At 32.0% G+C, this 16832-nt stretch overlaps 2 protein-coding genes and 1 pseudogene across 2 annotated transcripts; 1 reads left to right on the top strand and 2 right to left on the bottom strand.

Annotated features, from left to right (window-relative positions):
* Positions 1–645: 645 nt before the first annotated feature.
* On the bottom strand, positions 646–4149 carry LOC107939450 (zinc finger CCCH domain-containing protein 22). Its single transcript, XM_041085864.1, has 9 exons — positions 3175–4149; positions 2956–3105; positions 2685–2864; positions 2526–2602; positions 2199–2447; positions 1971–2109; positions 1665–1820; positions 1507–1565; positions 646–1059 (listed from the first exon to the last, which is right to left on the bottom strand). The coding sequence occupies exons 1-8, from the start codon at positions 3795–3797 to the stop codon at positions 1541–1543; spliced, it is 1599 nt and encodes a 532-aa protein (XP_040941798.1). The 5' UTR covers positions 3798–4149; the 3' UTR covers positions 646–1059; positions 1507–1540.
* Positions 4150–8652: 4503 nt separating this feature from the next.
* On the bottom strand, positions 8653–11843 carry LOC107950398 (protein RETICULATA-RELATED 4, chloroplastic). Its single transcript, XM_016885271.2, has 8 exons — positions 11199–11843; positions 10428–10496; positions 9875–10006; positions 9720–9773; positions 9592–9636; positions 9369–9508; positions 9153–9278; positions 8653–9059 (listed from the first exon to the last, which is right to left on the bottom strand). The coding sequence occupies exons 1-8, from the start codon at positions 11703–11705 to the stop codon at positions 8987–8989; spliced, it is 1146 nt and encodes a 381-aa protein (XP_016740760.2). The 5' UTR covers positions 11706–11843; the 3' UTR covers positions 8653–8986.
* A 2940-nt stretch (positions 11844–14783) lies between these two features.
* LOC121212371 (inosine-5'-monophosphate dehydrogenase 2-like) lies at positions 14784–16291 on the top strand (annotated as a pseudogene).
* Positions 16292–16832: the final 541 nt, after the last annotated feature.

Genomic DNA, 16832 nt, shown 5'->3' with positions numbered 1-16832 from the left:
AAGACATATCATACCACAAAAAACCTAAAAGACAGTCACCTTTATTCACATGAATCAACCACCTTTTCTTTTTTACTTAATTTTTTTTTTAAATTTTGCACACAAATAAATAATGAATCCAACGACAAGCTACGTTACATTCTAAAAAAAACCGAACCGGATCTTTTTACTTCACTTTTTTTTAAAAATTATAATATTTTTCTTATCTATACACCAACAAATGTTAAATATAATGATAAAACATATTACATTTAAAAAAAAATCTAAATTCAAACTTTAAAAATAACATTGTTAAAAACAATCTGACATTGTTAAGAACAATCACGAATCTATCTTTTTACTTCATTTTCCCCTGATTTACACACCAAGTGTTGAATGCAATTCAAACCTTAAAAAATTATTGTTAAGAATAACCACAAATTTTTTTATTTTATTTGCACGCTAGCTAACAAATATTGAATATAATGATAAAACATATCACATTCTCAAAGAAAAACCCGTTTTCGAACCTTAAAAAATACAGGAGCAACCACAAACCCGAACGGTAAAATGGCACTAACAATTCCAAAAAAAAAAAACATTTCCTTGTTTTGCAATAATATCCATGAACAATAAATTAAATAATAATAATAACGAAAAAGAAAGTTGCCAAAGTTGCAGCTTTTTTTTCATAATTTCTCCCTTTTGGAACTTTCATATATGAAGTTATTCATATTCTATACTACTAAAAACCACGAAATTAGGATTGTTTACAATTTCGAGCAAAGGGTAAACTGAAATAATATTACAGTATCAGGTAATAAAAAAAAGAGAGTTATTACTGGGTCTAATTTTACTGTATGGTCCAACATACACAGAGAAAAAGAACCTACTGTCCTTTACCTATACATTTATATGTATCTTTAATTCATTGTAAGTAGTATGTATTCATCATGATGATGATCATAATGATCATATGATGATGATATTGCTGCAGTTTTTGGGTATGGTTTTTTGGCTATACAGCTAGCTAGAGGACTTTTTTTTTCTATTCCTTTTGTATGATCTTCTCAATGTTTTCTGCAAATGTTCAGGAAAAAAACAGTTTCAACATTATGAAAATCATTGGTAAAAATACCATGGAGGTCCTTGTACTAAGTATTGTTTGCATTTTTTTGTCCCTTACTACTCAAAATATATGGACAATTTAATCCTAATAAGCAAACTGATCTTTTTTTATAAAGATTTCGTCCATTTCTATTATTAAAAACTGATATGAATGACAAGAGTAATCAAATAGTATCACTAATGTACAAAGATCAGTTTTTAACAGTAAAATAAATGAAATCTTTAATAAAAGAACCGATTTACTCTTTGATCTAACATTCAGGGACTAATTTGCTTATTTTTTAAGTATAGAGGGCAAAATTCAATTTGGTCCTTAGTACAAGGGCCTCCATCGTACTTTTACTAAAATTCATTAAATTTGGGCAAAGTTTTCCAACAATGTTAATATATGTGTCTTACCATGTCTACTTGTTAGAAGAGAGTTTCAGTTCCTTTAAGCTCCTTGTCCTGATGAAAACCTGTAATGGCAGCCAAATGGAATGTTCTTAGTTAGCTTTGGTTTTTCGTATTCGAAGGAACGGGGTTATTGTCGTCTTCTTATGTACGGAATGTTTTACCTGGGGAGCTGTAGGAAACATGATTTGAGAGAAGCCACGTTGAGGCCGGAGGTGTTGGCCGGTGAACGGTTTTTCTCGTCGGTAAAGACGGTGAAGCACTCGCCAGTTGACTTCTTAGGTGATGCGAAAAGGTTATCGGGGAGAATATGCTCCAAGCTGCAACAGAAAAGGCCAACAAATAATAAATACAGATAAGAAACGATTCAAATGATCGCCACAAAGTGGAAGCATTACGTAGAACCGAACACGCTTCGTGTAATGGGGATATATGTTTTTTAATGTTAAATTTAATGACAATCTTTATACCTTTGGGGGAAGTCGTTTTGTTCGGTATTGGCCTTATCCTCCTTGGTAACGGTAATGCCGTTGTCGCTTTTATGGTTACAAACTGGCTTAACTTCCTCGAGCAGCTTATCGGCAGCTGGTGATTTCAAACCACCATTATCTGCAGGAAAAGAAAAAGCAAAACTGAAATGAATAATGGAACACGAAAGTTAATTTGAACTGTTCTCGGCAGTGTTAAGTGTTATAAACCTTCTAGGGTTGCTTCAACTGGGAAAATACGAGCCTGATTGGTGGGAATACGGGAAACAGTCGGCGAAGGAATGGGAGAACCAGTGGACAAACTGTGATGAAACGAAGAATGGTGTTGGTTTTTGAGGTCCAAAAGCTGCAAATTCATTAACCTTCTTCCTTGTAGTTCGATGGCCTGTTGTAAATCGGCCTGCTCCTCAAGTTTCCTTCGTAACATCATCTCTTGAGCATTATAAAACATTCTCGTACCTAAACAAGTTCAAATTGAAAAAGCTCACGATCAAGTAGTACATAAACCGAAACCTAGTTCTTTGTTTCTATACGCACCGAGTTGAAGATCAAATGGTTCCCGGGAATCAACCGGAGTGGCGGAATACTCTCCTCTCTCCAATTGTTGTTGCTTCCTAATCAAATAACATGAATTACATCGATACAATGCAGACAATATATGCAACATATAGATAACGAAAAACCGAAAAATCATACTTCTCATGAACTTTGCCTTTCTCCTTGTACGGTTTAACGAGAACCCGAGAATCACAAACGAAATGCGGGTTTCCTTTCGATAAAATGAGCTTCACTGTTTCGGGATACACGAACGTGACGAAACCGAACATCCTTTTTTGTTGATAAGGTATTCTAACATCTTGTACAGGTCCATAAATGCTATATAAAACACAAAATGGCATGAGAAAAAAAACTTAAAAACTCTACAATGGAAGCTCGAACAAGAACCAACAATGGCGGATACAGTTACCTGAAATAATTCGAAACATCTTCTTCTTTAAAAGTACTGTCAGCTGGAAATGTTAAATAAATTTGCCTAGAGTTTGAATTAGCTCCCATGGCTGCTTCGGCCCGGCACCGACCGTATTTATGAAGCTCATCTGTTATCATCAATGGTGATCTGCAATGGAAAAATGTTATTTACACTTAAATTAACGAAAAAAAAAAAGGAGATTAAGCTAAGCTTCACCTGTACGGCAAAGAAGCACCACCGGCCATGAACTGTGATGCCGTCACCGTCGCCGCCGCTTGTTGGAAAGATTTCGATCTGAGCAGCTCTTGGCAGTGTTCCAACTCGTTCTCAGCACAGTGATCTCCATGGATAAACTTACACTTACTACCGTTCTTACAAAACCCTCGAGCAAAATACAAACAAGGTTTCAGATCTTCACCGGTTAAACACAGTCCCGGAACCGAGAAACTCCGTCGATGTAAAGTCGAATCGGCGTATCCCCCACTACCGCCGGTCAAATAATCCGAAACATGTTCTTGAAACTGAAAATCATCCACGAATCCAACATTGTCGTTGGCGGCAACACCATGCAAAGATTTGGCACACCCATTAACGACACCGGCGTAAGAGAACGGCGGAGGAGGAGACGGCGAAGGTGGGTTAGAAATGGGGAGACCTAGATGGGTTTTAGCTTTAAAGATCAAAGAATGGATTAAAGCTTCAGGTCCAAAAGCTAAACGTATCATCTCTTTGTCACCATGGTCTTGAAGAAGAAGGTAACCTATGATTTTAGAAGCATTTTCAGGGTCTAAATTTTGGATCCTAGAAAACACTATCCTCGTTGCTTCATATGAATCCATGGCAGGAATTGAACAACAAAAAAAAGCTGAAAAAAGCTTTTAAAAAAACCAGTCTTGAGAGACGATGAAGAAGAAGAAGAGGATAAGACAGAGAAAAGAGTGAAATAAAGGAGTGGACTTTGCTTTCAAAAGGGCAATGATGGATATGGGTTTTAAATATTATTTTTTTCCAGTAAAATTATTATGAAATTATAAACAAAAATGGCGTTTTCCTGCAAATTTTCTCACTTTTTCTTCTTCTTCTTTTTTATTTTTTTATTTTATACTTTTGATGATGGGAAAAAAGAAAAAGGGGAACTTTAGAAATTAGAACCACACACACAAAAAAAGACAGTGCAGAGCAGAGCAGGCAACCTCGGGAGAGTAAATTTATGGTTTTTTTATATTGGGGTTTAAATATTTTTAAGGGTAAATTACACTTCTAGTCATTTAACTATTAGTAGATTTCCTTTTTAGTTACTCAACTATGAAACACTACAAAATAATCATTTAACTTTTCGGTTGTGTCTTTTTTAGTTAAATTACTAACGGGAAAATCACTTGGCATAATATTAAACTTTAAACCTTGCCTTTTTCTTTGAAACATTGAGAGTTATTTTTAAAAGAATAAGAAAATATGAATATTATTATCTTGAATTTTTGGTGAAAAATTTAACTGATAATTTTTTTTAAAAATTTTTTAGGCAAAAGGGGGATAAAGAAAAGTAAATTTGAAAAAAGAATCAAATTACATGATGTGTAAATATTAAGAGCTAAAGTTGTTCCTTACGATGGTAATTTAATCAAATGATCATTTTATAACTTTTCATAATTATTAGACTAAAATTGAAAATTACCAATAAGTGAGTGACACTAGTGTAATTTTTCCTCTATTTAAAGAAAATTGTTTACTTTATGGTATTAAAATATTGATTGTGTTATGGTAGGGAGGGGAGATTTGTCTTTTACAGAAATGGACAAAACTAGGCTAAGTGGGGAGGAGATTCAGATCTGCTTCAATAAACTTGAAAGGGAAATTGTCTCTTCTTTTATTTTTAAATTTTAATTTGATTTTTTCATAATTATATTAGATTCTGATTAAAATATTAATTCAGTTCGGGTTTTCAAATAAACCGCAAAACAAGGTTGTTTGAACTATATCAGGTTGACTCATCAAATTAATTGATCGAGAATTGATCAGTATATTGATCCAGACAATAAATTGAAATGACTTTTAGCTGGAACCACTAGAAATTGATTGAGTCGGGTTAAAAAATTAATTGGATCAAGTTTTTATATTTTTTAATGATGTTTTTAAATTTTTTGTAAAATTTTAAATGATTTATTTAATTAAAATTAGATCGACCAATCGGTCAATTTGATCATCAATTCAAATTTTTTTAGTATTTTTTTTCTTCGTTCACGTTATTTGAATTCAAGACTTTAAGGGTTGAATTGATTAGATTGTTGGAACCAAATCAGGCTAATTGGTCAAATCGATAAAATCTAGAACTGATCAGTATACAGTTCAAACAATGGGTTGAACCAACTTTTGAGCAAATTGCTTGGGATTGATTCATTTGCATTTTTTTATATATTTTTAAAAAAATTTAACTTTCATGACTTTTTAAATAATTTATGTAATTAAAATTGAACCGAACGATTGAATCAAGAACAAACCATTTGGTCGGTTTGAACATCGGTCCAATTCTAAAAACTTACTACAAACATTGATTGAAAACATAAACTGTTTCACAAATACATAAACACAAAATCGTCGTACGATATTAAAAAATAATTATTTTATACATTATCTACGAAATTGAAAAACTCCATAAATAAAATTAAGATAATACAGAATCACCATAAATTGAATATATCAAAAAAAATTGAAAAAAAAAACATGACTCACTTTGTAAAGTTTTTTATTTAAATATATATTTATAATTTTTTAATTCCACTATATTATCCTTAATAGTAAATTTTGTTAGATCTATTCACTTGCTTTGTTATTAATTATTATTCTTATTATAAGCCTTTTTTTATTAACCAACCATTTTATATTTGGATAAATGGATAATGCAATATTTAATTACATTTGCATTTCTACTACTATTATTTTATGTTATATATATAATTATATATACACAAATATTTATATATATTTGAGGTCTCGAGGTATCTATCGAAACGATGTTAGTAATTAATTTTTTGTATTTTGTAAGCCCATTAAAAGATAGATGTTTGTCATAAGTTTTAAAGTTACTCCATACTCAGAGCGAGGATTGAATACTCAATCACGAGTTTTGTATTTAATTCATTGTAAATATATTTATATCATTTATTAAAATAAAAGAAATTAACAACTTTAATATTAAAATAAATTAATTTAATAATATATAAAAGTATTATTTAAATTCCTAAAAATATTGAAATTATTAAAAAAGTATAAAAATTAATATTTTTAAAATTTTTAAAAAATTATTGTCAGCAAAATTAATAAATGTAAATTTTTTTATCATTTTTTAGATTACTTGATAAATAATATAAATATAATAATTAAAAAAGGATGAAAATTTAAATAGGAAACAAAAATGATTTTTTAAAAAAATTTGGAAGGATAAATAAATTATTATATATTTTTAATAAAAAGGAAAGATTTTAAATTAGACAAATTAATAATTACTACAATGGAAGCACGTGAAAATTTTTTAAAAATTTTAAAAATTAAAAGAAAGTGGAGTGTGAAGAGCACGCATTTTGGGAGCGCGTAAATAATGAACAGCTTCAGTTACAGTATTAGTGCACGTTGAGTTACTATCTTTCTGACAAAACTTCTTCCCCCCCGTACCGTATGATGTAATTTAAATTGGATTTATACTTAAGCAGCACAGTTTTGATTCTCTGCATCCGGCCCCATGGAACACATCCCCGATCTCCACCCTTTGATTTCGTATTTTAGATGTTGTGGGTCTATTTGAAAAGGGGTAATTATGTATTATCCTATGCACCGCCTTAGAGTAAAATAAAAAAAAAATCCAAATTTGAGTTTAAAATAATGCCTTTTGTTGGTTAAATAGACTAAATATGCGAAATCCAAGTCCTTTTTTATTTTTTTCAAAATTTAATAAAATAGGTTAGAAAGAATGTATGAAAGTTTATTCAACTGTACGAGCTTTTTGACATGTCAGTAGAAAATTGTCCAGTTAGACACGATTTCATACTCTCTCTTATCAAAGTCAACTTATATCTTATACCTCTAAATCTTGAAAAAAAGGGTTTATTTGACCAATTAAAAGAAAATTAGTATATATTACCCATTTAACCCCTTTCGTAGGTAAAAAATATTTTTTTCTGTATTTCATTTTTTATATTAAGTAAATTGGTTCAATAAAAAAATATAACAATTTAGTCCCTGTTAATTTTAAAAGTGAGCATCTTAAGACAATTAATATTTTTATTAATTTTATATAATTTTGATCTGTATACTAACAAATTTAATCTTCAAAATTTACTTTGTCTATAATATATATTATAAACTTTTTGGATTTTTTTAAAATTATACATTCTTTGTTGATATATTTTTAGATCAGGATCAAATTAATAGAATTTATAAATATTGGGAATTTAATTTATTACTATATTAATCAAAATTATATAACATCGATAGAAAAATATTAATTGTCTTTAGTTATTTATTTTCAAAATTTATAGGGATTAAATTACAAATAATATTATTTGTGAAGTTTAAAATATATAATAAATGATTAATAAATTATATGTAGAAATGGAAATGATTCAATATTGTCAAAATATATTAAAAAAATATTTTTTATTGCTTTTTTAAAGGCAAGGAGATTTAGGTAATTTAAAAGATTTTGTGGGTTGTCAATATATTGGACCCATTCATATTAACATATCTGCTGTTCAAGTTTCAGTATGGCCCAACTTATGGTACAAACTTGGCCTTATGATTATAATATTTAAATTAGCGGAAAATGCGGATTCAGATATTTGCGGATTTGGGTAATATTTGTATTTATATTCCTGTTTCTGGAATAATATTAATGGTTAAATTGGTCGGATTATTGATTTTTTGTCTGAACGGTTCAAACCAAATAAATTATTAAAAAAATTATAAAATCTGATTTAATGGATCTGTATCAATTCACGAATCAACTGATTATTTTTTCTTATTCTAAACAAATGTACCAACCAATTCGATCAGATTTTGAGAACATTGGTTTATATATTATATTTAATATCTCCACTATATTTTGATATTACATATTCGGATTTATATATTTTAATTACTGTCAACAATATATATCGTAATCACATGGACTCGAGATGACATCGGTACGCTTAACCACAAATTTGTTTATTGGGCTGATTGAGTTGGGGTCGAGGAAATTTAGATTGAGTCAGTTTGGGTTTTAAAATTTTGGATCATTTTATGTCAATTTTAGTGTTCATACTTAGACTTAAAATTTGAAATTTGAAAAAGTAAAAGAGACTAAAAAAATTGTAGTATATGTAAGATTTTTTGCTAATATTGTGATAAAAAATTAAAAAATATACTTTTTGTGATCGTATTTATTTATAAAGCCAAACTTCGAAACATAACATTAATAAATTTATTTTTATTTAAATAATTTATTTGTTTAAAAAGTTATTAAACAGACCAACAAATTGGGATAGAGTTGGCATTTACTCTTTAAAAAATATCATTTAATAATTTGGACTTATTTGATTCTTTTTTATATTATAAGAACTAATTTGATTCAGTCTCTATATTACAGGGACCTCCCTTGTATTTCAACCTATATATATATGCACGCATGCATTTTAGAAAGATTTGTCTCAAATGATAACATTTAGGGACCAAAAGAGAAAGGGTATTACTATATTGTCTTAAATGAAACAGACCCTTCTGGTCTCAATACACACAAAAAATGGAATGTAGCAAAAATGAAAATCTAAATACTACTGAAGCTTAGGAAGAAAATTCATTTTAACCCATTGGTTAGGGGCATTCGGAATCCCGGAGCGGCATGAAAACAACGGCAAAATGAAAAAAAAAAAAAAAACCTTGATATGCATATAATGTCAAACTATAGAACTGTAAGTTCCGGGATGATTCAGACATGGATTTGTCTACGATGAATCCTTTAGTACATGTTGCACGAGCAAAGCTTCAAATTCCTGAATTACGAGACCAATACAGGGTTCTCCTCTTCCTGCGGTTTTTGAATACCAACCAAACGAGCATAATCGACCCACCTATGGAAGCATAGCAGAAAATTGCGAAAAAGTGAGAAGGTGTAGGCAAAGAAACGAGTACAAAGTATTTGAAGATTTGATATCGAGTCTTACAAAAGGGAACCCAAGTATGTGTTGCCTGTTCGAATGGCAAAGCATATCGTGCTCAACAAAAACTTGTGCTGGTGTAGCAAAGGTTCTAACACCCGTTGTTCGATTACACCGGCTAGCACTTGGTACCTATATTCATCAAAAACAATGGTTCTGAGTGTTTGTGTATGGAATTAGGATAATCGTGGAAGCATTTTTGGGGATACGAGATCTACGTACCTGAGGTTGCTAGAAATGGCCATATATACACCGTATGCAACACTGGTGGATAATATGGGAACGTTTTCAATTTCATCAACGGAAGACTTATCGACAGCCTTTTTTGCATTAATCAAGGCATTTGTGGCAGCTGTGCCAACCTACAGGAAAAATGAGATCTGGGATTTCGGTTTGATAAAATCAATCACAGGGGATAAGAAATGAATAGATCCCGAAAACTTACCAAGGAAGAAGTGGTGCCTACTGCAAACAGTTTTGCCCCGTTACGCTGCATCGTATCACAGCTTGTTCATTTGCCAGTCACTGAAATCATATCTATTAAAAGTTGAAAAAGGGGAAAGATTTCCTTACCATTACCGCACCTAATCTCTGCAGAAGTGAATATGAGGTCCCGTGTAGAGCAACCTGCAGAGACGGAATTTCACGATCAAAAATCGTGTTTAGTTTTTTCATCTTAGAAGGACATTGTGAAATCTCCATCATTGGAAATTATAAAAAACAGAAACCTGAAAAGCATTATCGGGACAGCCATGGAAGAACTTGGAAATAACACCGGCACTAGCTGCAAGAGAAGGCTGGAGAGAAACGGTAGGAGCAGGAAGATAAACAAGCATGAAATCGGCAATTATGGCCATTACCTAGGAAAAAACAAATCAGAAAATTTAAGAAGATAATGATAACAAAATCCGACATTTAAGTTGCAATAACCTATATGTATGATCGTTTCTCTATCCTAGTCGAGGAGGAGCATACGAAACCATAGAAGGTATAGTTTGGTGTTAAAAGCATTTTACTCTTATGGTTAGATTGCTCGGGCCACAAGCAAACGTGTAGGAGTTACATGTTTCATCCACTAATCTTGAACTAACGACTTCTTTATCACTATGCCCTTGATGGGTCTCGAGGGGTCATTCTACAGCTTGACACACTCGATGGATGGCCTTGAGCATCTGCCGCAAGACACCCTTGATTTTTTTCATTGAATTTAGCCAAACAAGCCAATCATCGCTATTCAGAACAAAAGAAAAAAGGGACTATTTATGAGGTAAACAACAATACCACATCGGCAAAAACGATTTCGAGCTCCTTGAAAAAGTTTTCTCTGCGACGTTCGTATTCAGCAGCAGTCTAAAAGAAACCAGGAAATAAACATAAGATTGAATCGACAAAACCAAATAGACCAATGCAAAATGAAAGAATACGAGTGTAGGAGACCATAACGAAGCGATCACCACCGTTGACACAATTAGGAACAACATAATATTAAAGGAATAATCGCTTTTACACAAGCGAAACCGAGGACATCAACGCAAATAAAAACCCTCCAACCGAGTTGATTCAAGAAATTCTCCCACTCCATAAGATGCATTTCATTTCATTGATGATCTCCTTCTAAACTAATACCATTATGCATATACATCAACAATCAACTTGCAACAAAAGTACCATAGAAGCTCTTGTACTAAAAATCAAATTATACTTTTCTTCTTTACTCAAAAAATAAACAAATTAGTCCTTGTGTGTTAAATTAAGGAGCAAATTGATCCTTTTGTTAAATGATTCATTTTCTATGGTTAAAAGTTAGTCACTATATGTGAACATGAAGTTGAACGTCACTATGATTACTTCATCGGCCATGCTAGTTTTTAATCTTACAAATGAAACAACAAGGATCAATTTACTCTTTAATGCAAAGTAATTTATAAAGTGACCTAGCAAAGCAATAAAAAATGGGAATCTTTCAACAAATTATTGATGATTTATAATAAAAACTAAGAACCCTAAATCCCAAAAAGGCAAATTAAAGCAAGAAAGGGGCAAAAATAGAACCTTGGTGAAGATCCCAACACCACATTCAATGAACACTTTAGCAAAGAAAAGATCATCAGCTAAAAGCCTTTCTTTAAACCCATCAAACTGCATTAGCCAACGCATAAGATCCGATTTTTCAAGACCCAAGAACCGGTCTATAACCGACCCAGGAACCTTTCCGGCTTGGATAGCATCCGCCAAGTCCGTCGGCAGGGTTTCCATTGACCTCCCTGCCTCCGCCAATACAATCATCGCTTCTTTCCTGTTCTCATCACCCGCATTCTCATCACCGCCACCACTACCACCTTTTCCTTTTCCGTTGTCATTGTTTCCACCGCCTCCAGCGGAGTTATTTCCGCCGCCGGGGAGGGTGGAGAAGGTTGGGAACGGGGAATGTTTGCGGTGGCGGATAGTGGTGATGGGAGAAGGGAGGCGGAGACGGAAGGTGGTGGAGAATTTAGAGGTGGTTTTCGGGAGAGGAGAAAAAGGCGGGAATGGGGTGAAAAGGGAGGTGGCGGCAGACATTGGTAGCGGTGGGGACGGCGGTGGCGGAGGTGGTTTTGTGTTTGGTTGTTCCTTACGTTGTTTTCGGAGTTAACGTATGTCGTTGGCGGCTTTTTGGTTATCAAACTTTACTAACTAAGAAGGATTTTAAAAAGGACTTTTGGCCAGTCTTGTCTTAAAATTTCTTTCCTACTCTCTTCTTCTATCATGTGAAACTCACGCTCCTCCTCCTCCTCCTCTTTCCACCACCATGTGTATAATTTCCTAATTATCCAAATCCGTAAATATGTCGAATCTATCATCCTAATATTACTATCCAAATCTATAATCAAATTAAATAATATTATTTGTCGAGTATTTAAATATGTAAAAATATTTGAAATTTTTAATCATTTTCAAATATCTAAATTCGTAAAAAATCTAAAAATGGGTATAATTATTCGAATCTAAACAAGCATTTGTTGTCTAAATAATCAATGTAGATCGGATTAATGGATATTCAAAATATCTATTTGCATATGCTTTGAATCCACACTGAATATTAATTTTAAAATTCGAATCCACAATATTTGAATCTATCGTTTGAATTGCCACCCCTAATCTAAAATCTAGGGTGTGTTTGATTCACGTTACCTTAAATTAGACCTTGTATTCTCATATTTTGGATCAATATTACTTTGTAACATATCTGACTTTCCATCTCGTAATATCATATTTTCATAATTTTATTACCAAATGTAATTTTACATTATTTTAAGCAAATGCCCTTAACTTAATTTTGATAAATCTCTAAGAAGAACAGTGATTTGTGAATAGGTTGTGTAGGAGAATTAGTATTGAGATAACCACTTTTAAACTTAATGAAGTTTGAATTGGACAAAATCGGTGAAAACCGACTAAGGTTTTGATCTAGATAACAATATTGAACCTGTTGAATTGCAAATCGGAATAGATCAATTGAACCGACTAAAAATCCAATTAAATCGAGATTTTTTTAAATTTTTTATTATTTTATGAATTTTTAATGTTTTTAATCACATCAACTAAGCCAATAACCTGATCAGTTCGATTATAGTTTGATTTTGAAAACAATATTTAAACTTTAAGGTGCTGAACTTGTTATTATGCCAATAAATAAGGTCATGTTAACACTCCGTTGATGATTTAACGGGAAAATGACCAAAATATAAAATATCGAGAATGTTAATGATTAAATCAAAATTTTTGAAAGATTGATAAAATAGAAAAACACTAATAGTTGAGTACTACAAATGAAATTAATTTATATTCATGCAGGAGCGTGTAACACACAGCCTGAAGCATACGTTTGAAGGAGGCATAGAGTGGGTGCCACGTGTGCGCAGCGGGATGTTCTTTATTCTTAGAATCTTAAAAGGATACTGCAAGAATCTCATTATTATTAGGTAAAATTATGCCGTCAGTCCATCTACTTTAATAAAACTTGCTATTTAGTTTTCATATTTTAAAAATTAAAATTAAAAATCAAATATTTTTATTTTTCAAATTTAAAAATTAACTACTAAAATTATTTTTTTGTCATAAAAATTGTCAAACTTACCATGTTTATTATTTTAGTTTAAATATACTTTGAGTCTATGTACTTCCCATTACTTTTATTTCAAAGAATTTAGTCTCTTTATTTTTTTAATTTAAAAATGTAACTTCAAATGTTCAAATCGTTAAAATCTTTTTGTTAAATTCAGATTCATTATAACATAATTTTTCGTTACGTAGAAACCAATTGAGTTTTTTTATTTCCAAATGTCACATTTGTGAATTTACAAAAGATTTTAGCAATGTTAATAATTGAACTTAAATTTTAGAATCTGAAAAATAAAAGGATTAAGTTTCAAATGTACATAGAGTATAGGGACTTGACATATATTTTAACCTTTTTTTGTCAATCATATAGTATGCCAATTTGAATTTGTTTTTTTTTTATAGAAGATATCAACAATATAAATAATCGGACTAGGCCTAAATCTCAAATTTGTTTTATAGAGAAATTAAAATTCTTAAAAATAAAGTATAAGATTTAAATTTAAAATTTATGAAAAATATAGGGACTTGTGGCATATTTTAACAAAAAATAATAGGACAAATTAGACGTAATTTCCTAACAACTTAGGAACTCCCAAACAATTAGTCAAATTAGCTGTTGATAGCTGGTTGCCACCCTAGCATTGGCACAATACTTGTTTACGGAGGATAATTCGGTTGAGAATTTTAGGTAGGTAATAGTTGGGGTTACGTATTTGAATATTTTATTCATTTTTTCGAATTTAAATAATATTAGATTTAAATTTTTTAAAAAATTATCCGAAATTAAAATTTATGCATATATATATTTTAAATATTTATTATTCGAATCAGTATTATTTATTCGAATAATTGATGCTGATTTGGATGTAAAAAATTATTGGTTATATCACTGTTTCGGTTGTAGACCCTTTTTCTTCCCAAAGGCCAGTTTAGTTAGGCATTCAGTATAATTGTTATCCTTTCTAGGGACATGTTGCAAGATTCACTATCTTTCGACAAAAGCTAATGAATTCGTTTAGTCATGGTAAAATTTGATGCACTAGATGAGAAGTTTTAGATAACCTTTACAACCTCCATATTATCAGCATGAATTAATATTATTTCATAATCCTGATTCTGAAAAAAAATTAACCTATTCAAGATGTCCCATAACTCGGCTTCAATCTATTATAGCCTAGAATCTATTATCTGTTCTGATCATGCAAGACTCCCCGACAGCAGCAAATTCGGAATTTTCCTTAACAGTACCATTGATATTTAACTGAATTCACCCATCTGAGTTCTGACAGTGAGACTGCCGACCTAGCTTCTTGTCTCTTGTGCGGGTCATGTTTATGTAATTTATCTTAGATAATCTTAATATAAAAGATAATTTTAGATTAATCCAACTTTTAATATTAACTTGGTGTTTTGGTAGAGTTCAAATTCCTTTGGGTATTATTTAAACCCCTCAGTAATTCACCCATTTCGACACAAAAAGCAGATAACATGGAGGACGGCTTCCCAGCTTCAAAAACATTCAACCAAGGTTACTGATTGATCTCTTTATCCACTCGTCTCTCTCGCAATGTCCCACTCTCTATCCCTTGTGTTGCTTCCCCTATGGACACTGTCTTCGAAGCTCACATGGCTGCTTCAATGGCTGCCCTTGGTGGTATCGCTATTGTTCATTGCAAGTTGCAACTGTACTTCTTCTCAACAAGCTTCCATTATCCGTTCCGCTAAGTCACTTCGTGTTCCTGTTACTGAATCAGGTAATTTGGAAACTAGTTAGCATCCTTGTTGGGTTAAATCTTTTTTCCTGTTTTGGGGTTTTAAATGTCTGTCAGTGGGAGCCGATGGGAAATGGATGGTGGGTGCAGCTATAGGGACAAGAGAATCGGATAGGGAGAGGTTGGAGCACTTGGTGAAGGCAGGGGCTAATGTGGTGGTCTTGGATAGCTCCCAGGGTAATTCGATGTATCAGATCGAGATGATCAAATTTATTAACAAAGACATATCCTCAATTGGATGATTGGTGGGAATGTGGTGACTATGGCACAAGCACAGAATTTGATTCAAGCTGGTGTAGATGGATTAAGAGTTGGGATGGGTCTGGGTCCATTTGCACCACACAAGAGGTTTGTGCTGTTGGACGAGGACAGGTACAAAAAACTTCTCCTCGATAGTTCATGATGATAGTTCGATAACTTTATTTTGAGTTGAATATATCATTTTACTAGACTATTCCTTTCATTATAAGTTGCCAAATTTATTTTCTTTGATTTTGCTACCTCTCAGGCAACAGCCGTTTACAAGGTGTCATCTATTGCGGCACAGCATGGTGTGCCCGTTATTGCTGACGGTGGCATTTCGAACTCGGGACATATTGTCAAGGCTTTGGTTTTGGGGGCATCTACTGTGATGATGGGAAGCTTTTTAGCCGGAAGCACCGAGGCTCCTGGAGCTTATGAGTATATTTTCTGTAGCTCTAGGCATTATAGTATAGATTATGGTGCACTGCTCACCAGACAGGAGTTAGTGAGAGTCTTTCATTAGAATGGTCAACGTGTCAAAAAATATCGCGGGATGGGCTCCCTAGAAGCAATGACTAAAGGAAGTAATCAAAGACACTTGGGTGATACCGCGAAGTTGAAGATTGCACAAGGGGTTGTTGGAGCGGATAAAGGCTCTGTACTAAAATTTATACCTTACACAATGCAAGCAGTCAAGCAAGGATTCCAAGATCTCGGTGCTTCCTCTCTACCATCTGCACATGAACTCTTGAGATCAGGCACACTTAGGCTTGAGGTATGATTAATCACCTTTATAAGATTCCATGTGTTTTTTATGGTTTGTGATTTGATTATTGTTGCTTATGGTACACTATCGTGTCGTCATGAAACTGGAACAAGTTCGAACGAGTGCAGCACAGGCCGAAGGCGGAGTGCATGGTTTGGTTTCTTATGAAAAGAAACATTTTGAGATTTTTCCCTCTTTGGTTGTTGTTTAAATTATTATAGGTTCTGATCATATTTGTTTTTGTTGACACAGTGCTTAGAACTAATCCCTCCTCAACTCATAAATACGAGAATAATATGTTTTAACATATTTGAACTCATGTTTTCCTGCGTTGGTAACAATGTCCATCCTAATTGAGTTAACATAGCAAATTTATAAAAATTTGATGTGATATTCTAAGTTTGTGTCATATTATCACCTGAAAATTTAAAAATTTATATAAATTTTAATAACCAGACTGGTGATTGAATATGTCAAATTGTAGATTTTTTATTCAATAAGTTTAATTTGATCACCAAATCAACAATAATTAGATAAATAATTAAAATTTTATAAAAAATTAAAAACATTTTTTATTAAATTAATTTAACTGTTGATTTTTGTTTCAATTTTTGAATTTTATCTATTTTAAGTAGTTTTTGAGTCAATTCGCTTAACCTTTTATTTTAGTCGTAACAGTGGTCAAATGTGTTATCTGTGTCATATCTCGATAAAATCCAAGTTTAGAATTTTTCTCTAAACTTGTATAAATTAATTAAAATTTTAAAACTTTTCTTAATTAATTATAAAATATTTAAATGTTAT

The sequence above is a fragment of the Gossypium hirsutum genome, chromosome A13 (genome assembly GCF_007990345.1).
Source record: "Gossypium hirsutum isolate 1008001.06 chromosome A13, Gossypium_hirsutum_v2.1, whole genome shotgun sequence".
NCBI classification, from domain to species: Eukaryota; Viridiplantae; Streptophyta; class Magnoliopsida; order Malvales; family Malvaceae; genus Gossypium; species Gossypium hirsutum.
This window is presented reverse-complemented; position numbering and strand designations above follow the sequence as displayed.